Source organism: Anolis carolinensis, chromosome 3 (assembly GCF_035594765.1).
Source record: "Anolis carolinensis isolate JA03-04 chromosome 3, rAnoCar3.1.pri, whole genome shotgun sequence".
NCBI lineage: Eukaryota > Metazoa > Chordata > Lepidosauria > Squamata > Dactyloidae > Anolis > Anolis carolinensis.
In genome coordinates this window covers 160,005,239-160,032,780 of record NC_085843.1, presented here as the reverse complement: position 1 = coordinate 160,032,780, position 27,542 = coordinate 160,005,239, and the positions used below count along the sequence as shown (strand labels likewise).

General features: G+C 38.9%; 1 protein-coding gene across 2 annotated transcripts in view; it reads left to right on the top strand.

Annotated features, from left to right (window-relative positions):
• Positions 1-18,787: 18,787 nt before the first annotated feature.
• The window catches only part of LOC100558884 (pancreatic lipase-related protein 2), a 29,949-nt gene continuing 21,194 nt past the window's right edge, over positions 18,788-27,542 (top strand). Inside the window, exons 1-5 of one of the 2 annotated variants that reach the window (XM_062975672.1) lie at positions 18,788-20,522; positions 21,496-21,650; positions 23,245-23,370; positions 25,683-25,817; positions 27,397-27,526. In XM_062975672.1, coding sequence (XP_062831742.1) covers positions 21,600-21,650; positions 23,245-23,370; positions 25,683-25,817; positions 27,397-27,526 — 442 coding nt within the window. In that variant the 5' untranslated portion in view covers positions 18,788-20,522; positions 21,496-21,599. Of the gene's footprint in view, positions 20,523-20,632; positions 21,126-21,495; positions 21,651-23,244; positions 23,371-25,682; positions 25,818-27,396; positions 27,527-27,542 lie in introns of those variants that run through there. The other variant, XM_016995093.2, reaches the window with a different exon arrangement.

Below are 27,542 nucleotides of genomic sequence, written 5' to 3'. Positions count from 1 at the left end.
TACCATTGGAGAACTGTTTTTAATGGTGCTGTTACTGCTTCTAGCAGAGTTGTAGCTTCAAGGAGAAAAACTGCTTAGCTTGTATTTCAGATTCCAGTAGGGATGTCCAGGCTCAACAGGTTTAGCTCAACAGGATAGAATGGGCCTGTTGTCTCAGAGCCCAGCTGCATCCTGACATAGATTAAAAGATATAAAAAGTAACTGGTGTAGTAATAATAGTGATATGTCAGATATTCCAGAAGCCCCAATATTTTGAAATTCATCAGACAAGAAAAGGCAATGCTGTGCTTTTAAAGATCGTACTTGAAAATGAAGGCAGGAATTTAATGCCAATGGTATAGCATTTAATGGAACCAATAACACATCTGTTCAATGTATTAGTTTCCAAGCAAACACAATTTTACACCATATCATTGTAGCCTGCTTTCAAAGTAAAAAGGTAAAGGTAAAGGTTTCCCCTGACGTTAAATCCAGTCATGTCTGACTCTGGGGGTTGGTGCTCATCTCCATTTCTAAGCCGAAGAGCCGGCGTTATCCGTAGACACCTCCAAGGTCATGTGGCCGGCATGACTGCATGGAGCGCTGTTGCTTTCAAAGTAAGTACCATATTATTAGAGCCTCCAGTGGCACAGTGGGTTAAACCCTTGTGCCAGCAGGATTGATGATGGTTGTGTTGCTGACCTGAAGGTTGCCAGTTTGAATTCAACCCAGGAAGAGCACGGGTGAGCTCCCTGTATCAGCTCCAGCTCCATGCGGGGACATGAGAGAAGCCTCCCACAAAGATGGTACAAACATCAAAAACATTCAGGCGTCCCCTGGACAATGTCCTTGCAGACAGCTAATTCTCTCACACCAGAAGCGACTTGCAGTTTCTCAAGTCACTCCTGACACAAATAAAAATAAAAATTGTAACCTGTTATCTTTTTCACCAAACTGCTATACATAGGTGTCAGATGTTGAAAGTAACTAGTTACAAATAACTAGTTACAAACAAGTGCTGGCTCATAATGTCTGCAGTCCTCTGCTTGGTGCTTTGTCATGATGTTGAAACAACAAGATAGACAGGAGGAGATGGTGCTTCATAGTAAAGGTAAAGGTTTCCCCTGACGTTAAGTCCAGTCATGTCCAACTCTGGGGGTTGGTGGTCATCTCCATTTCTAAGCCGAAGAGCTGGAGTTGTCTGTAGACACCTCCAAGGTCATGTGGCCGGTATGACTGCATGAAGCACCGTTACCTTCCCGCCAGAGCGATACCTATTGATCTACTCACATTTGCATGTTTTCGAACTGCTAGGTTGGCAGAAACTGGAGTTACAGCGGGCGCTCACTCCGCTCCCTGAATTTGAACCTGGGACCTTTTGGTCTGCAAGTTCAGCAGCTCATTGCTTTAACACACTGAGCCAGCGGAGGCTCCAATGGTGCTTCATACCCCAAGCCAATTTTTAAGCTATGAAAATTGTCTATTTTGGTCAGTCATGAAACACCAAAGTAAAGTTACTTTAAATTGCTGCTTACTATAGTAACTAACTGCTTTTGAGTCCTCAAAACCTTTTTAAAAAAGTAACCTTCCAAGCTTATTTGAATTCTCTTTTGCCTTGTTCACTATAGTCTCAGTTTGCACAAGAGTAGTTTGCAGGAAGTAGATTCCTGTTTGGTTCTTTAGCACAGTAGATCTACAGGCTTGACTTGGTCTTATTTAAGGACAACCATTACAAGCATTCTAATCAACCAAGGTGGGGTTTTACTCATGGTATTGCTGTAATGACATCCTATAACATTTGCATAGGAGCTATTTAACATTGCCTAAACTAACACTATAAACAGGCAACTGGCTGAAATCATTTACAGTGTGTGTGTTGGAGAGGCTGGGATACTAGGGGGATGATGATATTGTTTGCATTTGAAGCCATAGTACTGACCTTACTGTCAGAGCTTAGAAATAATTCATTGGTTGATTTGTTACATTAAGTTTATAAACCCATTAGGTTTATAAATCAAGACACCAAGATATTTTTGGGCTATATAACTGATTGAATGATATGAAGTTTCTGGAGTATAACAACTACTTTCAAAGTAAGTACCACACAATTAAACAGGAAATAACACTTTCAAACCAGGAACAGGACAATTTTCAAATTTTGTTACATAATATTATAATGGATTGACTTTTAATTGAAGTCATTCTAGAAATTAAATTCTAGTGACTAGAAATTAAATGCACAATGTGTGTTTAATTTCTAGTCACTGTTTACACAACTGTTTTGTAAGTTTAAAATAATAATACAATATGCCCCCAGGGCAAAGGATGACAACCTCCATTCTCTGGGAGTCCTTCGTCTATCCTGAGAAGCAATAGATTAAATAATGAATTTTCTAGCAACCCTATTAATTAACCCCATTTATAACAGTGATAGAAGTTCCCATAGTATAGGAGTAGCTACGTTTGGTTCATTTATTGAATGCCTTCATAAAAAAAACAATAAATTATGTTATGAATTGGGAAAGTAATGAAACTGACAGATTCACCTACCCAACAGAGAGTTTTGATTGCTTGGCTTTTAAAAGTCTAGCTTTGCTTCCCTATGTATTTAGGGATATTTGTGATGCTCATTTAAGATTATCTCTTTTATCTTCTGGCAGACATCCATCTTTAACAGTGACATTACAAGCAGGTGCTACATAATCTGCACAATAGTCCCATGTTGGCGGTAGCTGTGCTTATGAATGTGGACAATGCAGTTGGGTAAGAATACACACACATGTAGGTCAAGATCCACCTCTCCTCACCTCAAGTGACAGCACAACGGAAGTACTTTCCATGTAATACATTGGCACAGTCGCTCTCCTAGTGCTGCACAGAACCCCATTCCTGTCCATCCACACAACTCTAAGTAGCATACTTTGGGCATGATGAAATATCCTGCAATGGAGATTAAGGGCCATTCCAGACATGCCCAAAAAATGGGGACTGTCTCACTTTTACCTGAGGCGTCCAAATGACGCCTCAGGTAAAAGCTAATCAATGCAGAGAAATCTGGGTTTTCCCAGTTAACTCTGCATTGATTAAACACTCAGATAGATCCGTACCTTAAGCTAAGATCCAGGTGTGGACCCTGTGAGGATTGACTCCCAGGACTGTGTATGCAGTCCTGGGGGATCGATCCCCATAGCCATTATAGTTTTATGGGCTCCTAAAGGCCAAAAGAGCTTGAGGTGGCCCACATCCTCCCCTCTCCATTTCCTCTTAAAAACTTATTGGAGGGGCCTGCCAACAGCACAGGCCCCTCTGTAGAGTACTACTGATGTTTGAAAATGATGTGTTAGGAGGTACCCCTCGAGGGGAAGCCTGAGGTTGTGGGAGGGTATGGGGACAGAAAACTGAGAGGAAGTGGATTATTTTAACCTGCTTCCTCCCCGGTTTCTGCCCTGTGTAGAAGGGCCTTAATTCTCCCCAAGCCTGCTTTATAGACATTTAAAGGCATATAGTAATGCACTACAAAGCCCTAAACCAGGGGTCCCCAAACTAAGGACCATTGAAGACATATATCAGACTCCCACGGCACAAAGGCAGAAGGGGGTTGGGCTAAACGACCCAAGGGTTCTCTTCTTCTCTTCCAATTATTATTATTATTATTATTATTATTATTATTATTATTATTATTATTATTGTATGACACAGCAAACAAGATATGCTGGATTTCGTTTCACAAAATCACAAGTCGAACACTTCCCAAGTGTCTAGGACTGTGTGACCTTTTGCAGTTGGCAGATCGTAATTTCGTCAATATCTATTGTTTCCAAATGCCGGCTGAGATCTTTTGGCACGGCACCCAGTGTGCCCATCACCACCGGGACCACCTGCACTGGTTTCTGCCAGAGTCTTTGAAGTTCAATCTTGAGGTCCTGATAGCGGCTGAGTTTTTCCAGTTGTTTTCTGTCAATGCGACTGTCACCTGGGATGACAACATCAATGATCCAAAACTTTTTCATTTCCACAACTGTAATGTCTGGTGTGTTGTGCTCCAGAATATTATTATTATTATTATTATTATTATTATTATTATTATTATTATTATTAACATTGAGGCTGGGAGGCCATCTGTCAGGGGTGCTTTGCTTGTGCTTTTGGTGCACAGAGGCAGAAGGGGATTAGACTCAATGGCCCAAAAGGGTCTCTTCCAACTCTCTTTATCATTATCATTATTATTATTATTGCTTGGTGGCCAGCTATAGTCTGGCCGTCCAATGGTCCAAAGGATCATGAACTGGCCCCCAGTTTAAAAAGTTTGGGGACCCCTGCCCTAAACAGTTTGGGCCCTGCCTATCTTCGTGAACGCATCTCCCCCTTGAACCAGCGCGGGCCCTAAGATCTGCTGCGGAGGCCCTCCTCTCATTCCTGCCACTGTCACAAGTGTGGCTGGTGGGGACGAGGAAGAGAGCAGGGTTGTTGTGTGTTTTCCGGGCTGTATGGCCATGTTCCAGAAGTATTCTCTCCTGAAATACCCACATCTATAGCAGGCATCCTCAGAGGTAGAGAGCGTCTCGGTGGTGCCCCCTCTTCCCAACAGAGATCAGGCAACCCCGTACACTGTCTTCTTTCCGCAAGGAGCTGAAAACTTGGTGGTTCCTGCAAGTTTTTAGAATGATTAGTCCCTAGGCCCTTCCCTTGGCCATCAGCTAGGACCCTGCTCTGCACTTTATGCACTTCACTGGCCCTATGATAGGTAAAGGTAAAGGTTTTCCCCTGATGTTAAGTCCAGTCGTGACCGACTCTGGGGGTTGGTGCTCATCTCCATTTCTAAACCGAAGAGCCAGTGTTATCCGCAGACACCTCCAAGGTCATGTGGCCGGCATGACTGCATGGAGCGCCATTACCTTCCTGCCGGAGCGGTACCTATTGATCTACTCACATTTGCATGTTTTTGAACTGCTAGGTTGGCAGGAGCTGGGGCTAACAGCAGGCGCTCATTCCGCTCCTGGGATTTGAACCTGGGACCTTTCGGTCTGCACGTTCAACAGCTCAGTGCTTTAACACACTGCGCCACCACCAGGGGCCGACCCTATGCTACTTTGTTGCATTAGCCTTTGTCTGGCCCTTCATAGCTGGTCATGTCCATTCTGTAATTTTGGCCATTGGCATTTTTAACCCGTCTAATAGAGTAAATTGAAACTGGATTTTAAGTTTGTGTGGTTGTTTTAGTAGGATTGTATGTTTTTTTCATGTTGTTTAATTTTGTTGTATGGTTGTCCTTTTTTGGCAATTGAATGTTTTTCCTATGTTGGAAACCGACCTGAGTCCTCTTGGGGAGATAGGGCTGTATATAAATAAAGTTTATTTTATCATTAAGTGACCATTTTCTGCATATGACATAGGAAGCTCCAGTTCTTAAGTTTATTTGACTTTTGGAAAATGTCACAAACAAGTCTGTTGTAGTTTTAAACATATAACACGTCCCCACCTTCAATGATGAAGTGCATTGCTTTGCCACTAGAGGGCCCCTTCTCCAAATCTTTGCACAACTGATTTAAAATACAGTAGATCCTCACTTAACCAAGCTAAACAGGCAGCAGAACCTTGGATAAGCGAATATCTTGGATAATAAGGAGGGATTAAGGAAAAGCCTATTAAACATCAAATTAATTATGATTTTACAAATTAAACACCAAAACATCATGTTATATAACAAATTTGACAGAAAAAGTAGTTCAATACGCAGTATGTTATGTTGTAATTACTGTATTTACGAATTTAACACCAAAATATCACGATATATTGAAAACATTGACTACAAAAATGCATTGGATAATCCAGAATGTTGGATAAGCGAGTCTTGTATAAGTGAGACTCTACTGTACTGGTCTTCTTATTACACGAATATAGGAAGACACTGTCTCATTCTATCTACCAAGGCACCATAGTATCTGAAGATATTGCACAAGAGAGTTGTGCAATCCAGATATTTCACAAGAGAGTTCTGTTTTTCTGTTTCTCTCTTGTGCATGTCTACTAAGTCAAACTAGCTGAAGAAGTTATATATGCTTTGTAGAAGGTAGCTCCAGTCATGCGATTCAACAGAGACAATGACACACCTTGAACAGCTGGTTTCATGTGTCACTAATTGTTAGTTGCTTTATGGTTATTCCCTTTTGTATCTGACATGGAAAAGGAGATGCTCTGGGAGATTTTCATCCTTGAATATCAAAACAAAACATCAAGGTCTTCTGAAACTTTATAATCTTACTATCCTCAGTAAAAATAAAAGAAGCCAACCTGATCTTGTTTGAGGAAAAAGTTCCAAAATCGGGTTGCTGCTACTGTAAAGAGCCATCTTATGTATCCTTTAGCTTAGCTTCTTTCAAAATATAACAGACCCACTGAAAAGGGGTGTAAATCACAGGCATGTTTATATACAAGGTAGGAGGTAGTGTTTCAGGTATCACAGAAGAACAGTCACATATACAGTAGTCTCACTTATCCAAGATAAACGGGCCGGCAGAACATTGGATAAGCGAAAATCTTGGATAATAAGGAGGAATTAAGAAAAAAGCCTATTAAACATAAAATTACATTATGATTTTACAAATTAAGCACCCATTGTAAAACAGTTTCATGTTTTACAAGAAATTGACAGAAAAAGCAGTTCAATACACAGTAATGTTATGTAGTAATTACTGTATTGACAAATTTAGCACCAAAACATTGCAACATTTACTACAAAAACAATGACTACTAAAAGGCAGACTGCCTTGGATAATACAGAGCCTTGGATAAGTGACGTTTGGATAAGTGAGACTCTACTGTATCAATGTGGGACTTATTTAAATCTGCATGCTTTCAAAGGAGGTCTTCCATTGGGCAAAATCTGTAGTAATTGTGAATGAAACTCAAGAATAACAAAAAATGGAAAGATGATCAAGAGGCTGAAAAACAAGAAGGCAATTTAGGTGTTATAGTAGTAGCATGAGTCTGAAAGAGATAGAATTTTAAGGCTGCTTACTCAAGATATCTGTCTGTTTACTAGTCCCAAGCAGAGTAAACCCAACGAATCAGAGGAATTTACTTAGTTATTTTATTTATTTATCATATTATTGTGGTGTCACCCTATATCTAAAGATCTCAGTGCAACATACAATAAAATCAAATTGACCAACTTAAACAATTTAAAGCAGATCAAAATAATTTAACTTACCATATGTCAATTGGATAGATTACTATTATTGTTGTGTGCCTTCAAGTCATTTCAGATGTAGGACAACCCTAAGGCAGAGCTATCATGCAGTTTTCTGAAGCTAAGAGTATGTGACTTACCCAAGATCATCCAGGTGGTTTTCATGGATGAAACCGCGTTCTCCAGCGCTATAGTCAAGTGTTCAAATGACTATGCTTTCCTTGAAACTTGGCCAGTATATTTCAAAAGTACTGACCAACTTATTTTTGTACTATTGGCCAAACCATGATTCAGTCCCTTTGATGATTTCTGGTAATGTGTCCAAGTGTATTTGTATTTGGAATGAAACAATCGCCTGCCCATTAAAGCCACATTGATTTCACTGGAATTAAAAGACTAATTTGTATACAGGCGTTTAGATTGGACCTTCTTAGTCATGATGAAAGTTACCATAGGCTTATCCTCATTAAAACATTAAAGATATCTACAGATAGTCAGAGCTTTAACAGATTAACAGAATCCAAAATTGATTGGTCTAGTGAGTAGTGTTTGTCTGAGCTATGTCACAATGTACCTGCTTACTAAGCCAGATGTTCATGAGATGCAATACTGAGATATGTGTATCCTGATGCTGGACTAAACGTTCAATCATCCTTTCTTATTGGACATATGGCTAGGGTCTAATTGTAATAATAAGCCAACAACATTGGTACAACTAGTACCCATCCCAATACCCACCTCAACCTAAATGTTTCATGAAGGATAAGGGGAAAGCATTCACGTTAGAGCAAGGAAAGGTACTTTAAGGGTTCTCTGGCATTTCACATCTCTTACTGAAGAGATTAAAAAGATCAGAGACTATACTGACTAAGTTATGCAACAGGTCTCCCCTAGTGAGAAAGACATGTTTAATATAGAAAGCACATTTTCCACAGCTAGTCCTGCTAAATTAATTGTGATTGCAATGCCCTTGCCAACAAATCCTTAATTGAAGGTTAGGTTTATATCAGTGTGGCAATTAGAAGGGTGTGAATGAAGTTCTGTGACTTACAAAGCATTGCGTAAATAAAAAAGCCCTCAGAAATCACATAAGTTGTTACAAAACCACACAGTGTTCTAATATAGATAAGAAGAATTCAGATTGACATATAAAATATGCATACAAAGACAAAACATCTAGCTATCAAATTAGAATTATATGTGGAGAATTTACCTTTTCCTTATTTTTGGACATATTGCCATGCCTCACATACTTCACAGATAGAAACAGACACACATAGGACCACCTTCCATAAAATGGATGAGTTCATTCATTCTTTACTACTCCAAACAAAGTCTGTCTTCTGATGAAAAGTCTCCTGCTATCTTTTTGCTGTAACAACCATGCAGCCACTCATATGTGGAATGTAGAAGAAGTATACACATCTATATATATAAATGAGTGATGGCATCATGGCGACCCACAAAACAACAAAACTACAGGCCCCCCAACCTCGAAAATTGACAACACAACCCATCATCCACGCCTCAGGGTTGATACAACAAAAAAGAAAAGAAAAATAAAGTCCTAATTAGAGAGAGAACAATAATTGTTTTTATCCAATTGCTGCCAGTTTAGAGAGCTAATCTCTTTCCACTTGGTCTCCTAGCAACCTACTTAGCCCAGGGGACAGACACAAGAGTTTGGAGAGACCCCTAAGGGCCATCCAGCCCAACCCTTTCTACTATGCAGCAGGACACAATCCAAGCATTCACAACACATGCACAACGTATAAATACTATACAATACTACACAGGGACATAGACCCTCTCTACCCTCACCACTTTCACAGTACACAAACAACCAAATGCATACTAAACATAAAGACAACCATACAACAGACATTCAATACCACCACAACCTCAACAATTTCTCACCAACACCACCAGACAACGCCACAGCAACGCGTGCCCGGGCACAGCTAGTGAAAATATATTACAGTAGAGTCTCACTTATCCAACATAAATGGGCCAGCAGAACGTTGAATAAGCAAATATGTTGGATAATAAGAAGGGATTAAGGAAAAGCCCATTAAACATCAAATTACATAATGATTTTACAAATTAAGCACCAAAACATCATGTTTTACAACAAATTTGACAGAAAAACCAGTTCAATACGCAGTAATGCTATGTAATAATTCCTGTATTTATGAATTTAGCACCAAAACATCATAATGTTTTTCATGTGTTTTATAATGATTGTGATTTTTAATGCCTTTTAAATTTATTTGTGTGTTTTTGTAAAACTGTATACTGTATGCTGGTTTTATATCTGTAAGCTGCCCCGAGTCCCTCTGGGGAGATGGTGGCAGGATACAAAAATAAAATTATTATTATTATTATTATTATTATTATTATTATTATTATTATTATTATTATGTATTGAAAAGATTGACTGCAAAATCATTGACTACTAAAAGGCAGACTGCATTGGATAATCCAGAACGTTGGATAAGAGAATGTTGGATAAGTGAGACTCTACTGTACTACAATCCCATCAATCAGTTGTGAAGCTGTATAGCTATCTGCATATGTTTTTAATTTCTCTATTAAATATAACATGATCTTTTCACATGGTAATGTTTCTGGTACAAAAATAAAGTTTTGCAGTGATTATGAAGTAGAGCAATGAAAATGGTGATATGAGAGAATAGTCAGAATATATGCAGGAAACCGGATAACATAGATGTTGTTTTCAGGAAAGCCACATAGGTGTTTAATATGTCATAATAGTGTAACAGGAAATGTAACATTCCTATGTGATTCTCCTGATCAGAGATAAGGCTATCCGTTGTAGCAATATATTATTTGCTATTTCAAAGCCCATGTTTTGCTGAATATCAGTTGTCAGGAAACTGAGTGTTGAGTAGGAATGAAATGTCAGCCTTGCTGTATCCTCTCAGGGCCCATCCAGACAGGCCAAAAATACAGGACCTGTCTTGGTTTTGCCGGAGGTGTCTAAATGAGCCTTGAATCTGAGCAGGAAGGCTCAGAGAATAATTTTGCCCAAAGGACCTACCAAGTCCCAGCTCCAGTTTTAATCCAATTTATTCACAACACTCTATGAGAAAAATAAAGATTATTTCAAGCCTCAATATTTTATAGCGCTTTAGAGTTACACAGACAATGACAAAGTATGCATGAGCAATATCTAACACATATGGGAGGTCTATGTGATCAATACAGAATATAGCCAGAGATTGTTTTCAGTGTCTGGCACTGCATGTAGCCATAATTTCTGACTGTTGTCTCTGGGCACATAATATTGCAGGTTAAGTATTTCTAGCAAAAGATAAATGGCAGAACTCAGCCAACAATATAGGCCATGGGGAGATGTCTGCTGTGCTGGTACAGCTGTACCAAAAGCTCTGACTTTATTTTCTTGCTGCTAATGTTTGCAATCATAGGACAGGCCGCCTGTCAATCATCATTAAGTTTGGTTCTGCCCCTTGTTCAGGGCTCTGGGAGGGAAGGAGCCATTTTAAGTCTGTCTCTCTTAGGAAGCTAAGCTATAGGACGCAGACCAGCTCATCCTGTAGAAAAGTTTCATATTTCAAGAACATCCAGGGATATAGAACATCTGAGGAAACAGAAACAGAAATTCCAGGGGGAAAGTCCCAAAATGTGATGCCTCATGGGCATTGTAGTCCCGCTCCTAGTATCACTGTGGCGGATGAGGATGATAACATGGGGTTTTTTCCGGATCAACAACAGCCGGAATCCTTCCAGATGCCTGATGTTGATGTTCTTGCCCAAGAGCCCATTAAAACAGACCTTGAGCAGCTCTCACCTCCCTTCGCTAGGAGACAGTCCTTTGCTGCAGACAGGGGAGTGAAAGAGCGAGTTCGCAGGAGTTTGAGAATTGCAGCCAAACAAGACACTGATTAGCCATGTTTCCCCTGGGAAAATCCAGGGAGTCTCACATCTGGAAAGTTGGGTTTCGTTTCCCGTTCTCTAGGGAAAGAGAACGCTGGACACCTGTTTGGCGGGAAAACGAGACCCAGTTAAAGGTGCCTGGCACGGTTGATTCCGTGCGGAGACAACAGAGCAGCTTCAGGAGTGAATTCGTGTTCCAGCCTAGTGGGGACTTCGCTAAGTTTGCAAATCCAGTTTCCTCGCCTTGCTTATTCAAGTATACAAGAATTGCCTTGCCTCGTTCCTAGTCACGGACCTTGTTCCTAGATTCAAGCTTTGTTTCCAGCCTTCTTGTGGTTTTACCTTGGACCTTGAAAGACCTTGGACAATTCCCCACACTATTGCTTGACAATAGTGTGTGTTTCGGTTTATTGGATTTTATCTTTGGACTCTAATATCATTTATTGGACAAAATATTTCTGAACTATATTCTCTACTTGTTTTTATCAATCTTATATATTTCCTTAATAAAGATATTAGATAGTTATTGGCCTCCGTGTATGGTTCTTGGTGCTCCGTTGCCTTGAGTGTGACACAAAAGCTCTGGCCGAGAGCTTACAGCCTGTCAGCCTCACAGCTCCTGAGGGAAAGAGCTCTAAGTTTCTAAAGACTCAAAGAGAGAACAGCATCACAGATCCACGGAACCCCAGCTGAAACATCTACAAGCCTTGGCTGGTAGGTCCACTCGATACCCAGATGCATTTGGAATTGGTAGTGTGTCCCACATCAGCTAAGTCCATATTGATAGACAGCCTGGGAGAGGTTATAAGAGGGTTTTCACAGTTATTCAAAGCCAATTGCCTATCCCTTGGGGACAAGACTCAAAGGGCCAACAGTTTATTAAGGAAACCTTGAAATGTTATTTGACTCCTTGAAGATTTATTATTTGTTCATCAGTAAAAACTTTGTTATTTCATTAAGGACTCAAAAGGCCATCCTTCTTCAGGGAAATCCTCAAGAACTTCTCTTTAGGCGCCCTGGCTTCCCGCTGGGCTTAAAGTATACGTCCTATACAAAAAGACAATAGTTACAGGCCCAGCACGTGACAGAACATCTGCTATTGTCAAAATGGAGTTTATCAGGCTCACTACAACAGATCAGCATACAGCTGAATCTTTAATTCTTATTTAATGCCAAAATAAGTACTATAATATTTGTTGTACTCCTCTCAGACTTGTTTGTGAACAGAATGTTATACTAGAACTGTCTGAGAGCAGCTCTCTTAAAAAGTGCTCTCTTTTTCTTTATCCATAGTGGACTGAAGAATCTTAAACAGAGAAAAGAAATATCTTTGAAGTTACCTCTCAATAGCAGGAAATAATGCCCTAACTGCTCACTGGAAGGAAGGATATTAGAGGCAAAGATGAAATACTTTGGCCACATAATGAGAAGACAGGAAAGCTTGGAGAAGATAATGATGCTGGGGAAAATGGAAGTAAAAAAGAAGAGAGGCCGACCAAGGGAAAGATGGATGGATGGTCTCCTTGAAGGGACTGGCTTGACCTTGGAGGAGCTGGGGGTGGATAAGGGAGCTCTTGCATGGGCTGATCCATGAAGTCACGAAGAGTCGGAAGCAACTAAATGAATAAACAATAACAAGAGACTGAGAAGGCAGATTGGTTATTAGCAACAGTGAAGTGTATTTTATTTTTTACAGTAACCATTTCTATATGATAGATAGATAGATAGATAGATAGATAGATAGATAGATAGATAGATAGATAGATAGATAGAGAGGGCGGGAGATGCTTCTTCCTCTAACCATGCTGTTTTGTTTACTGTTGAAAAGCCTACAAGTGAACTTGGCCATGACGACACTGCTGCTTCCTCTGTAACAGATACATGCAAATGAGTTAACTGATTCATTCTAGAGCATTGGAAAAGTTGCACAAGTAGCACACCCCACATTCCACAAAGGCATGGTGGCATTTTTGTAAAGAGAGATGACTTGGTTGTCAATATTTGTCAATATCTAGCTGAGGATTCATTAACAACTATAAATAGAAAATGGCCCTTCCTGCTGTGTTACTCAAGCAAACTTCAAAGATAGCATGAGGCATTTCTATAATCCTGTGACTCATGTGATTTTTATTGGCAATGCCTTGAGAACCACTGCTGTAAGTAGAAGGCATTGCCAATAATAATAAAAACTTGTGGGTCCCCAGATGTTTTGGCCTTCAACTCCCAGAAATCCTAACAGCTGGTAAACTTACTGGGATTTCTGGAAGTTGTAGGCCAAAACACCTGGAGACCCACAAGTTGAGAACCATTGACATTCAGGGAGCCTTACTCTACAATAGCCCTTCTGCTTGCATCCAGAATATATTCAAAGAGAGATTGATTGATTGATTGATTGGCTGAATGACGGACTGACTGACGGACTGACTGACAGACAGCGCTGCAGAGCCATTCTAGTCTTCTCTGCAGTGTTCTATCTACTATTTGTGCTGCCAAATCTTTCTTGAATTTTCTTTTGCATAAGCTTTGGTTTCAGGAGGTAGGATGCAAAATATTAGATCTTGATTTTTATTGCTTAATGGAACAATGTATGTAATCTCCATGAGAGTAAGTCAAACCATGAGCCAAAACAAAGACATTAGGATATAACTAGGAGGAACAGTCTGAGACCAAACATTACTAGTTGCCATAGGCCATCCCACACAAAACTGCATAATTAAAATCCTTAATCGGAATACACACCTACCAACCTGGATCATTAGACAGATCATTTTCTTGAGAACTCTGTCATTTTAATTCTCAGTTAGCTACTCAGCAGGGAAAGGCAAGAATAGCATACAGGATCTAAAGGAGAGTACTCTACCCAAGGCTTTCATTGTATTCATGGAAATTGGATTGACAATGGTAAGTGTCTAATAATATAAATATTTTTATATGGATTCTAGGACAATTTATTTCATATAACAAAGCTGAATGGGTTAGTGACAATTCAATTGAACTTGCAATAGTTCTTATTATACAACTGTCACAATAATACCTTTAAGGCTTTTTCTAAAAGATATGATACAATATATTCCTCATATGATGCTGTTTTTGCTCTGTTTTTTTTTTAACTTGCAAAAAAGGGCAATGAAGATCACCCTCTAGTGGTGTAGGAATTGATATCCCCACAATCCTTTTTCTCTTGATCTTCTGAAACCTTTTTCAATACAGTGACCATTCCTACCCCTTCCATTCTTCTCTATTGATTGTTGTTATTTGGTGTCAAGTTGACTTTGACATGGCAAACCTAGAGATATCCTAGTCACCTTATGGTCAACATCTCTGCTCAGTTCTTGTAAGTTGAATTAACCTACTTGAAGTACAATCTTCACCTTTTCCTGCTGCCTTCCATTTTACCATGGATTGTCATCCTTTTCAGAGGGTTGTGCTGTTTCGTGATAATTCCAAAGTATGCCAGTCTCAGCATAGTCAACTTGGCTTCTATTGGGAGTTCAGGCTTGATTTGGTCTCGGCCCTTCTTCTTCTTATCTTCCTTCTCTGGGACTCATTTGTATTTTTAGCTGTTCATGGTATCCATAGAGCAGTCCTCCAGGACCATATTTCAGTATGAAACTTTCACAACCACTGGATGAACATGGGGCCCACAGAAGAATTATTATTTTCTGAATTGAAATAATGTTCATAATAATTCAATACAATACAACAATTTATTGATTAGCCAATTGGCCTTATCAAGGACAGATAATACAAAAAAAACATACAACATACATCTGGTTCACTTAAAATAAAATACAGATATACAGGTGTCTGCCTGCTTGGTGCCAATGTAGTTTAGCTAAAGATCTATGCATAATCATTCATTTTTAGCTTCACAGTTGGAATTGTTGTGTTTCAGTCAGGGAATGAATAATTTTGAATATTATGAAATTAGAAATCTGTTGACAAGCCATAAATGTTACTGGTTATTTAATGCTTAAATTCACATCTTATAGGAATAATTTTTGTATTGTTCATGTTGTGTAACAAAAATCATGATCTAGGATATCCAAATGCATCCATTTTTATTAGTTTTCCTGTTGTTGAAAAAATGTAAACAAAGAACTCAGTCTGATTGAACCACATCCATTTTTGAGATGTATCAAATTTTGTGGACATAAATATAATTTGATCATATGTTCTCAGAAGGCATAGCCATGATAGCTTTTCACAACAAAAACAACTAAGTCCTGCAACACCTTAAAAACTAATCAGTTTTGTTGTAGCAGAAAAGTTTTCAAAATGGGCTGTAATACATAAATTCTCATGTCGTCATAAACTTTGTTAGTCTTTTATGTGTCACAGGACCCTTTGTAGAGTTTGAGGACCATTAAGGTGGTCTGCCAGAGAAAATTGGTGAACTCAGAAGGTTCACTAATGGCTTTTGGGGATTTTTCTGTTACTCATATGTTATTTGAGTGATTATATTGATCCTGTTTATGTGATTGTTTTAGTCAATTGTTATGTTAGTTTGTTTTTAAATTCTTATAGCGTTTTATAGTGTTTTCAGTGTTTTATTGTACAATGTTTTATGCTGATTTTATATTGGAAACCGCCCTGAGTCCCTTTCGGGAGAGAGGGCGGTATACAAATAAACTTTTACTTACTTACTTACTTACTCACTTTAGCAGTCAGCTTTGGTTGACATCTAAACATGATCACAGTAGTGGATATGAACTTGAGTATCTTTCCCCCATAGACTGGATCCAAACTAGTCCTCTGTTTACCAGAAGTAAATGGGATTGTGACTATCATGGTAGTGGCAGAGAACTTGAAGAGAATACAACTGAATACATTCTAGAACTTGCAGAACAGTCTACTCCATGACAGTGCCAGCAGGAAATTGTTTTCTCTGTAAAAGCATTGTTCAGAGAAATCATACATAGCTATTTTGGGTGGGTAAGCATAAGGGCAAGTTGACAAAAGGAATAATGAAGTCCTCTTGCAATAAGAAGAGTTCTATAGTTCCTAAAAGATGTAGTAATGAGATTGATTTTTAAAAAGCTCTCCATCTTCAGAGTATGGGATAAGTATAAATGCCGTTTTCACATCAAAACTCCATTATGGTTATCCCCAGTAGAAGCTGACCATAGAAGATTATTAGGTTGGAGAACTTGGCCCACTTACAGAGAACTATTAATCATAGAGAATGACAAAAAAATCCCCCCAAAACTGAAGGATCTAGTAACAATACAAGAGACAAATAGAAATGTGTCCTGGTACCAGTATTTTCAGATCAAAGAGGCCTATAAAAGAGATAAGTTGGTGGGTTTTGACCAAGAACAGGGTTTCTGGGATAAATTTATTCTCATAAATAAGAAAAATATAAGTATAATGTATAATAACCTACTGGCCTGGGATACGGAAACAGTGACTGTAACAAACGCAATGGTACTATGGGCGAGAAATATAGAAAGGCCCATTCAGATGTATGAGTGGGAATCCATTTGGAATAAAAAAATTAAGTATACATATTCCGTAGACCTGAAGGAGAATTGGCTCAAACTCTTACACAGGTGGTACCTGACACCAAAAAAGATTGGCCAGATGTATAAAAATACAAATAGCAAGTGTTGGAGATGTAAAAACTATATAGGCTCCTTCTTCCACATGTGGTGGAAATGTAAGAAACTAAGGAAATTTTGGACTGAAATCCTGGAGGAGACCAATACAATATTGAAAACTAAATTTGTTAAAAAACCAGAATTACTATTATTAGGCTTATATGACCCTGAGGAGAAGATTGCCCCCAATACAGACAAACTCTTCACCTTTTTTATTACTGCAGCAAGACTCGTTATCGCAAGACTCTGGAAATCCACACAAATCCCAACAAAAGACTTATGGCTAGAGAAATTATTGGAAATCAAGAATATGGATCAATTATCCTTTCTGATCAAAAGAATGAATGGAACAGCAATGAAAGCCACCGACTGGACTTATCTCGAGGACTATTTTAGGGAAAAAATACAAATAAGCTAAGTCTGATTAGGAACAAGATAAGAAGAATCATAGATGGAAGTCCAAATTACACGCACTCGCACCTCCTTCTTTTCCCTTTTTTTTTTTCTTTCTATCCCTTTTCTTTTCTTTTCTCCTTCTCTCCGTTTGTCTGATTTTTATCTATTTGTGTACCTCTCAACACCCCGCTTGATTATTGTATGAATGTCACATTGTTTTAAGGTGAATGTATATTTGTTTATTTGTTTGTTTGACTGTTGAGAAACTTCACTAATAAAAATCATTTTGCAAAAAAAAAAAGCTCTCCATGGACCTATTGTGGTAGTTCCTTAGTTGCTAATCTCATAATTTTAATTTTTTGGGCTAAATCTTGAAGCCCACTAAGGTGCCCCGGTGGCGAAGTGTGTTAAAGCACTAAGCTGCTGAACTTGCAGACCGAAAGGTCCCAGGTTCAAATCCCGGGAGCGGAGTGAGCGCCCGCTGTTGCTCCAGCTTCTGCCAACCTAGCAGTTTGAAAACATGCCAATGTGAGTAAATCAATAGGTACCGGACAATGCCAACTCTTCGGCTTAGAAATGGAAATGAGCACCAACCTCCAGAGTCAGACATGACTGGACTTAACGTCAGGGGAAACCTTTACCTTTACCTTTGAAGCTCTTGGCTCTTGGTTTCAGGGATTTCTGGAGGAGAAGGATTTTGTATTTCAATCAGGCTTCTGGCTTTGGTCTTCTTGATGGATAGCCTACACCTGGAACTTGGTAGGAACAGTGGGTTGTTTTTTTTCCAGTTAGATCTCTTAATGGCTTTCACTACCATTTACCATTCTGGAACATCTATCTGGCATGAGATATGGGGGACTGTTCCATAGTTTGCCTGGTTGTTCTTGGAAGGAGACTGCAGAACATGAGGCAAGAATTGTAGGAGTTTTCTCAGAAGAACTTCTCTCATGCCTCTTCTACATTGCCATATAAAATCCAGATTATCTTCTTTGAACTGGATTATATGCCAGTGTAGAGGGAGACTCAAGAGAAATCTTGTTCTTCTTTCTAATTAATATTTGCATGAAACCACTGATAGAAGTTATCTAAAGATTTAAGTTTTGGTGCCACCAAAGTTACAGTGACCTTGATTGCACTCTGTTCTGATTCTTATAATGCATCTAATGTGGGTCTGATTTCTATGAAGACACTGAGCTTTCTCAGTGGATAATCTCAGGCCTTGAAATTCCTTTTCATGTAAGGATAGACCAAGATCTTTTTCTGTACTTGTTTAACTGCATTGTATTTTTTATTATCAAATTTAAGCATTTTCTTGTTTCAGCCTAGCTGTATGCTGCCTTGGATCCCATGCTGGAATGAAGGCAACATATAAGTAAAATAAACAAATAATAAAAATGCGTGTTAATAACATCCATCTCTATTTTGCCTTTCCATCCAAAAGTGGGGAAGATCAAAAAGTGGGGAAGAATAAATTGAAATTGGGTCAAGAAACAAGTACTCTTGATCCATCAAATGACAGATCAGGAAAGAGGTAGTCAACCTATACTGAGTAAGGTTACTCGCCACATAAAGAGACAACTTTTCAGTTTAGGTATGCTCCTGGCTTTGGCTCTGTACTTGCATTCCCAAGCTCCAGAATATCAGGAAATGAATTTGCACAATTAAAGCTAGTATTCTAGTCATGCTAGCTTTGATCATTCCTGGAGATTTCAGGGGTGGGGCTGTGGAAGGGGGACTGTGACATTTGCCTTATTATATCACATTTTGATTGCTATGATGTAGCCAACATAGGGCTTTCCTTGAAGAATATTCCAAAACTGCAGCAGACCCAAAATACGTAATGTTATCAGACTATTGCCTGGTTGCAGGGAACACAACACTGTTACAACAATTCCATTGTCTACTAATGCATTTTCGGGAACAATCCAAAGTCCTGGTCGCAGCAAAAGATAAAGGTTATTTTCACATTTTTTTAACCATATGTGACCCAGAGTAATGTATTGTCGAAGGCTTTCATGGCTGGAATCACATGGCTGAGAGTCTTTTGGGCTGTATGACCATGTTCCAGAAACTTTATCTCCTCACGTTTCACCCACATCTGTGGCAGGCATCCTCAGAGGTTGTGAGGTATGTTGGAAACTAGGCAAGGGAGGTTTACATATCTGTGGAAGGTCCAGGGTGGGAGAAAGAACTCTTGTCTGTTGGAGGCAGGTGTGGATGTTGTAATGAATCACCTTGATTAGCATTTGATGGCACTGTGACCTCAAGGCCTGGCTTCTTCCTGTCTGGGAGAATCCTTTGTTTGGAGGTATTAGCTGTCCCTGATTGTTTCACGTCTGGAATTTCTCTGTTTTCAGAGTGTTGTTCTTTATTTTCTGTTCTGATTTTGGAGTTTTTTTTAAATACTGGTAGCCAGATTTTGTTCATTTTCATGGTTTCCTCCTTTCTGTTGAAATTGTCCCCATGCTTGTGGATTTAAATGTCTTCTCTGTGTAGCCTGACAAGGTAGTTGTTAGAGTGGTCCAGCATTTCTGTGTTCTCAAATAATATGCTGTTTCCAAGTTGGTTCATCAAGTGCTCTGCTATGGCCGAATTCTCTGGTTGAAGTAATCTGCAGTGCCTTTCATTGATTCGTATTTGGGCATTTCTGTATTTGGTGGTCCCTATGTAGACTTGTCCACAGCTGCATGGTACACGATAGACTCCTGCAGAGGTGAGAGGGTTCCTCTTGTCATTTACTAAATGTAGAATTTGTTGGATTTTCTTAGTGGGTCTGTAGATAGGAACATGGCCATACAGCCTGAAAGACTCACAGCAACCCTGTGTCCCAGAGTAGTTTGTCTGAAAAAGCTGAGGACTGAGTCCTTTGGGGGATCCCAGGCCACCAGTGGTCCACTAATGGATACACCCACAAAATGTCTAATGGGTCTCCCATGTGCCCAGTTTCACTGTTTCCCTTTCTTGCTGGCAGAGCTTTTCTCAGAAGTTCCTTCCACCATCAAAACAAAAGGTGGGTGGAAGTATACTGTAAACCACATTTAGTGGTGAGTCTCCACCTAGATCTGCAACTCTGTGCCTGCTTCCCTGGGATTAAGCCTGTGCTTAATGAGACTTAGCTCTTAATAGATGTATAGTTTAGTTTAGAAAGTTGTGGCATTAGGGTGGATATTTTTAGAATGGTTTCTGGAGAAGACAAATTGACCCTACAGTAGAGCTCACATATGCTTCAGCCTCAATAAAATGAAGGAGACACCTAACTGAGTTTTTATTCATTTCAAAAGGAGTGAACGACAATTAATTGAAAGCTGTATCCTTAGGGGAATTTACATAAGCAAAACAGAACATGTTGTTTGGAAAATATGTTTAACATGTATATTTGAATTTATTATAGATTAAAATAATTTGGATTGCTCCTGTTCTCCTCCTTGGCACAGTGGAAGGTGAGGAAACATTTTATACTCTTTTATTCCAGAGAAGTCGTCCATGTTTAACAATACATGAGCAAGTAAGTACAGCTGGTATAACTTCATAATTTTTTTAGTGTCAGGAGCAACCGGAGTTGCTTCTGGAGTGAGAGAATTGGCCGTCTGCAAGGACGTTGCCCAGAGGACGCCTGGATGTTTTGATGTTTTACCATCCTTGTGGGAGGCTTCTCTCATGTCCCCGCATGGAGCTGGAGCTGATAGAGGGAGCTCATCTGCACTCTCCCTGGGTGGGATTTGAACCTGGCAGCCTTCAGGTCAGCAACCCAACCTTCAAGTCACAAGGCTTTTATCCCCTAGGCCACCGGAGGCTCCTTACTTCATAATTACTTCATAATTGTTGTGGATGTATTAGCAGTCATTAATGTATTGCTATTCAAGCATATTTCTTTTTAATGCTAATGTTTTTCTTAGTTTCAACAAGTTGTAATAGATTAAGTAACAGAGAACCGCATGACAGTTCAGACTGACTCCTCCTTTCTCTTCCTTCCATAAGATCATTAAATGTTATTTTTAGGATTGATCTACTAATTCTCAAGGTCAGGCCTCCCATTAAGCAAGGTGAAGTATCTGCCAGCAATAGTTCCTCAACATGATGCAGCATTTGGCTTCTGAAATAGTAGCGTCATCGTCTACTGGCCCTACTTTCCCAATCCCACACATTTATCTGATCATGTGCACACACTTAAGCCTGCAGGCCTTTATCCATATGTCTGGAAACAAGCTCTACAAAACTCAATGGAATTTGTGTCTTAGTAGATAACTGGAATAATTCTGTGAAATACTCATATTTGATCTGCTCATAGAATGATCTATAGTCACTCATTTGAATCAAAAATGCTTCTGGAAACATTGCAAATGAAACCTATATCTCTGAAATAATGCTGACTAGTTACAGTGCATTTAATTATTTGTTTTGTGTGTCTTCTAGCCAATGAAGTCTGCTATGAAAACTTAGGCTGCTTCTCAGATAAGCCCCCTTGGTCAGGTATACCTGGAAGACAGCTCTTTGGCTTACCTGATTCACCTGAATCTATGAATGTTTCTTTTTCTCTTTTCACCAGAGAGACAGGAAATACGTCAGAAGTAAGACCTCTTTTTTAATTAACATTTTACGAACTGTTGGTAGTAGCTATGTATTCATGTTTTCATGTGTGATTCTTCCCATCTCACCAAAAAAAAAAAAAAAGCAAGAGAGTATCTTCATGTACAGTGTTCCCTCAATTATCCCTGGGGTTAGGTTCGAGGATCACCCACAATAAGTGAAAATCTGCAAAGTAGGGAAGCTATATTTATTTTAATATTTATACATTATTTTAGTAGTTATACACTATTTTAAGTCTTTATCAACCAATCATGTGTTGATAAATTGCCTCCTTCTCCCCCCGTTGCTGCTTGGGCTCCTTTGCTCTCCCTTTGGCTTCTCCTTCCTCTTTTCCTTAGGCTGTAAATTGTAATTTTTTATGATTTATAATAGTCTTTTAGAGTTTATTGAAAAACCGCAAAACAGCTAATCCGCAAAAAGTGAACCGTGAAGTAGTGAGGGAACACTGTACTCTTTTGAAGAGTAACATATCCTTAAGCAATTAATAATGTTGATTGTCAATAATTTCAAATTACAACAGGAAGTATGAAGAATGATTAATGCTCAGAAACATCTGTCTTCACCAGCTTTTGTTCTTGACTAGTATAAGCGGATTAGTAAATGCACAACTTTCTATTCAGTTATCTGAAAGGTTCAAACTTGCTGAGAGTATTTTCATTTCAAAAATGCAGATATTCAGGGGAATAAATGTGAATTTATTTATTTATTTACAGCATTTCTATTCCACCCTTCTCACCCCGAAGGGGACTCAGGGTGGATCACATTACACATATAGGCAAACATTCAATGCCTTTTAACATAGAACAAAGACAAGACAAACATAGGCTCCGAGCGGGCCTCGAACTCATGACCTCCTGGTCAGAGTGATTCATTGCAGCTGGTTGCAGCTGGCTTGCTCTCCAGCCTGCGCCACAGCCCTTGATGCCATACAATCAGACCATAGCCAATAGAGAATTTCTCAGCCTCTGTTTGCCATTTGCATAACTGCAGTCTTCCAATAGAGCCAACGTATTAATCGTCCAGATCTCTCAGTGGCTTCTGATTCCATTGATCATAATACCCTACTGGAACAGCTCCTTTGGAAGGGAGTAGGAAGAAAACACTATATCACGGTGGTTTTCCTCCTTTTCAGGAACTGGTTCAAGACACTGGCATTGGGGGATACTTCTTCAGGTCCATGGCCTTTGTGCTGTTCAGTATCGCAGGGGGGCATGTTGTATCCCATGTTTTTCAATATCTATTTGAACCCGTGGGTCATTAAGAGTTCTGGGGTTGAGTCCCATGACTATGCTGATAACACTCAGATCTGACCTTTGTCATTGGAGTTAACAGTGACTCTGTAAGTATTGAATTAGTGCTTAGATGTTCAAGTGGGGTAGGTGAGGATCATTGAAATGAACCTGTATCTTGAATAGATGGAGACTTTGTGGATTGGGTGATTTTAAAGGCATATGAAAATCTAGGTACTGAATTTTTTTGAGAATGCAAGTAGAAGAATAAGAAATACTTGAAAAAAACAGTCTTCGTGTTGAAGATTCTCAAAATCACAAATAACTGTTTTTAAATTCCCAACAGAGAGTATTCTTCAATGATACATTCACTATCAAAAATTCTCATTTTTCTCCGTGGAGGAAAACCCGCTTTGTTATCCATGGATACACCAGTACTGGAAAATACGGCTGGGTTGTGGACATGTGTTTGGTATGAAATCTATATTATCAAATATCCTTTTTCAAGTGCAGGCAGAACTTTATAAAATTACCTTTCTGCATAGTAGATAATTTCTCCTCCATGGCCCTTGTCACCTGGTGCAGGTTTTAGAAAGTGGGAAACAAATGAAAAAAATATACAGATGCATCACTTTGTAAGCATCCATTGCAATATCGTTTTTTGTTTGTTTGCAGGACGCTGTTACTGATTGTTTGAGTTTATTTATTACTGTATGTATTTATGAATGTACAGTAGAGTCTCACTTATCCAACACTCACTTATCCAATGTTCTGGATTATCCAACACATTTTTGTAGTCAATGTTTTCAATATATCGTGATATTTTGGTGCTGAATTTGTAAATACAGTAATTACTGTATAGCATTACTGCGTATTGAATTACTTTTTCTGTCAAATTTGTTGTATAACATGATGTTTTGGTACTTAATTTGTAAAATCATATCCTAATTTGATGTTTAATAGGCTTTTCCTTCATCTCTCCTTATTATCCAACATATTCACTTATCCAACATTCCGCCAGCCCGTTTATGTTGGATAAGTGAGACTCTACTGTAGTTTTTAAATTGACCCATAAAACCAGGGTAAACATATCCTTGGGTCAATATAAGTAGTACTGTACTTTAATATTTATTTATAAAGGAAGTATTTCTTTCTCTGAGTAGAGTAGTTAAAGACAACAGCTTATCTATCTCATGAGAACCTAAATGAAGCACTGATCCCCTCTACTCTCTCCATTATCACACTGCTTCTGGTCTTTCTAGCCTGGGTAGGGAAATGGCATGGTGGCAGTCAGGGGAAGTTGGTGCTTTCTCCTCTTTGTGGAATGACTCTTGACTTATCCATAGGTCATATCAAAACCCATAATTCTGGCCCCAAACCCTGCCTTCAACTTATATATGAAGCTGAGTTATGAACGAATATATATATGATATATACCTTGGATTTCCACCCCAAAATTGTGGATGTGAAGTTGAAAATAAACGAATAATGCGGGTAAAAATGTATGACAAAGCAGATTTATTTAAAATCAAAAGAAAAAAGCAATTTCAAAACATATCGAACAAGTACTAATACGGTATAATGTGCCTCCTTTTTGGTATCCCAATTTACCCGCCATTTTTAAAGCTCTGTGTCAAGACACAGAGGCCTTAGAGCCACACACACCTTTTAGTCTAACAAAAGGTTTATTGAAAAACAAAAATATGCTCAGAGACACTTAACTGCAGTGTCTCTGGCCAAAACTCAAAGAATGAGCTCCAAAAAACAAACGGAAAATAACCCAGATTAAACAGAAGGAAAACCCGGATTAAAACACAGTCAAAGCAAACAGCAAGCAAACAGCGCTGTAACAAAAGAGTTCCAACAAGCAGCACTGCACCCAAAGAGTTAAATGCAAAGAGGAGTTGTCCAAGCCAGCCGAGGTCCCAGAGTCGCCATAGAGGAAGTCCAAACAAACATCGTTTCCAAGGTGGTTCAACAGAGCCGTAGTCGAATCAGTCCAAGAGTCCAGGAAGGGAGAAAGCCACACTCACGATAAACCAGTCCAAGTTGAAGAACCACAGGAACCACGAACACCAGGCTGTAGAACCCAAAACCAAAACCCAACAGGAAAACAGGCAGTGACAAATCCACACAATACTGACACTTTGCCTTCTGCAAAGATTCCCCATTTCAGAGCTTACTTTTAACTTACACATCATTATCCAACGATGAGCTGGCCTTCATCATCTCCCCATCATCATCATCTCCCACAGCTGTCCTTGCCTTCACACATGAACCCCTGTTTCCATCTCTCCAGTTCCTCCATCTCCTTTCAAGACTTAGATTTCCCCATGACTCGGATGTATCTCCTGTTTGCCAATCCTCATGTCCCGAAAACCCCACAAACGTGTCACTAGAAGTTGGCTCTGCACATATATTCCTTATCTCTTGTACCTTAGTCCAATCCATTGTGTTCTCCTCATCCTCATCACTCCCAGACCCATCACTCCCAGAGAAACCCATAAACAACTCATCATCTGTGGGAGCAGTAAATATATCCCGGATCCTGGATCTTCTTCCTCTCCCGTTCTTCATCTGATTCCTGCTCCCGAGTAACCCTGTTAGTGCCCCTATTCCCATCCACCACATCTTCCTCGCTCATCGACTCCCCGCCACTTGAAAACCCTACAAATGTGTCTTCATCAGTAGGTGCCATAAGTATATCCCGGATCTGAAAAAATAATATATCTGATTGTGTGAATAACCTCTAAAATATTTTAATATATTTCATGTATACTATAGCTGATGGTGGAGGTTGAAAACATAAACTGCATTGCTGTAGATTGGGAAGATGGAGCCAAATGCACCTATTTCACAGCTGCAAGCAACATCCGTGTTCTTGGGGCTGTTATTGCTTATTTCCTCAACACTTTAAGGGTAAGAATGATTTTTAAGCTGCTGTTTAAATGTCATAGCTAGATGATAGACATTCTACTGAAATAACTTGATATCTTTTTAAAATATAATTTAATAGTATGCTTAATAGATAAAAGAATAAATGAAATAAATACATGTAAACATTGTACATTAAGAAAAAAGCAAACAAAATGTAGTCAGAAAGCCAACATTACTCAGATAACCTCCCAGATAGATTTCTTTATCTCATTCCTCTGTATCATAGTCAACATTCTCACATGGAACCAGTCTGTTCTGATATGTAATTAATGCATATTAATTCTCTAGAAGAAGCCAATGTGGTAGAATCTATGATTAATGGACTAGAATTTCAGGAGCATGTTCCTGCTCCAACATGAAAACACACTGGGTGAAATTGGGCAAGACTCATTTTCTCAGCCTTAGAAGAAGACAATAGAAAACCTCAGAATAAATCTTGTCAATAAAATTACATTTTAATTCCACCATATTTTGTAGCTTACTTGAGGGCACATGGCAACAACATTTGCAAGAAAGAAACCAGGTTTCATTCCAGTAGTAGACTTTCATAGTACAGTAGAGTCTCACTTATCCAACATAAACGGCAGAACGTTGGATAAGCGAATATGTTGGATAATAAGGAAAGATTGAGAAAACGCCTATTAAACATCAAAATAGGTTATGATTTTACAAATTAACCACCAAAACATCATGTTATACAACAAATTTGACAGAAAAAGTAGTTCATTAATGCTGTGTAGTAATTACTGTATTTACGAATTTAGCACCAAAATATCACAATGCATTGAAAACATTGACCAAAAATGCGTTGGATAATCCAGAACATTGGATAAGTGAGTGTTGGATAAGTGAGACTCTACTGTACTTCACATTTGAAGTACATTGTTATTTATTTACATCCCATTTTTATTGCACTTTCCAACGAATCACAGTTACTATTTCAAACATCTTAGAGACAGTTTATTTTTCATCAGTATTGATAGAATATAAAGCCTTATCAATGAATGCCAGTGTCCTTTTGACATATTAATATGATTTCCTCTCCCTGCCTACATTTGGTCTGACTATTCTCAAACTTCTATGTTTGAGTTCATTAAGATATTCCATATTATTCTACTACTGTATTTACAAATTTGTGGATTTGGGGAGGAAAGCTGGGAAAAGTGGATAGATAGATAGATAGATAGATAGATAGATAGATAGATAGATAGATAGATAGATAGATAGATAGATTAGATAGATAGATAGATTTAGGAAAGTATGAAGAAGAGACAAAGTCCTAGTAGAGTTTCAGTAAATCTGGCATACTGCTGAAACTGAGTCAGTTTGCATAAACCTTTCATCTAAGATTGATCAGACAAACGGTTTTTGTTGTACGTATCAATTCTGAGAAATTGCAGATAACTGCCAATGCCATCACTGTCAACATCTTAAGTTCTTATCAATTGCACTGCCAATTCTGTACAAAATTGGCGGCTTATGTTGCAAGCTTTAGAGATGACGTCCTTTGTGGAAATCATTTAAGCCTATATAGTTTCTTCCCTTGTTCTTGAATGACTAGAAAATGTATCTTTACTGCCCTTCCAACGTCCACCTCATTGGTCATAGCCTTGGCGCCCATACTGCTGGAGAAGCAGGAAGACGACTTCGAGGCATTACCAAAACATTCCCAGGCATTGGCAGAATAACTGGTATGCTGTCCAAGGA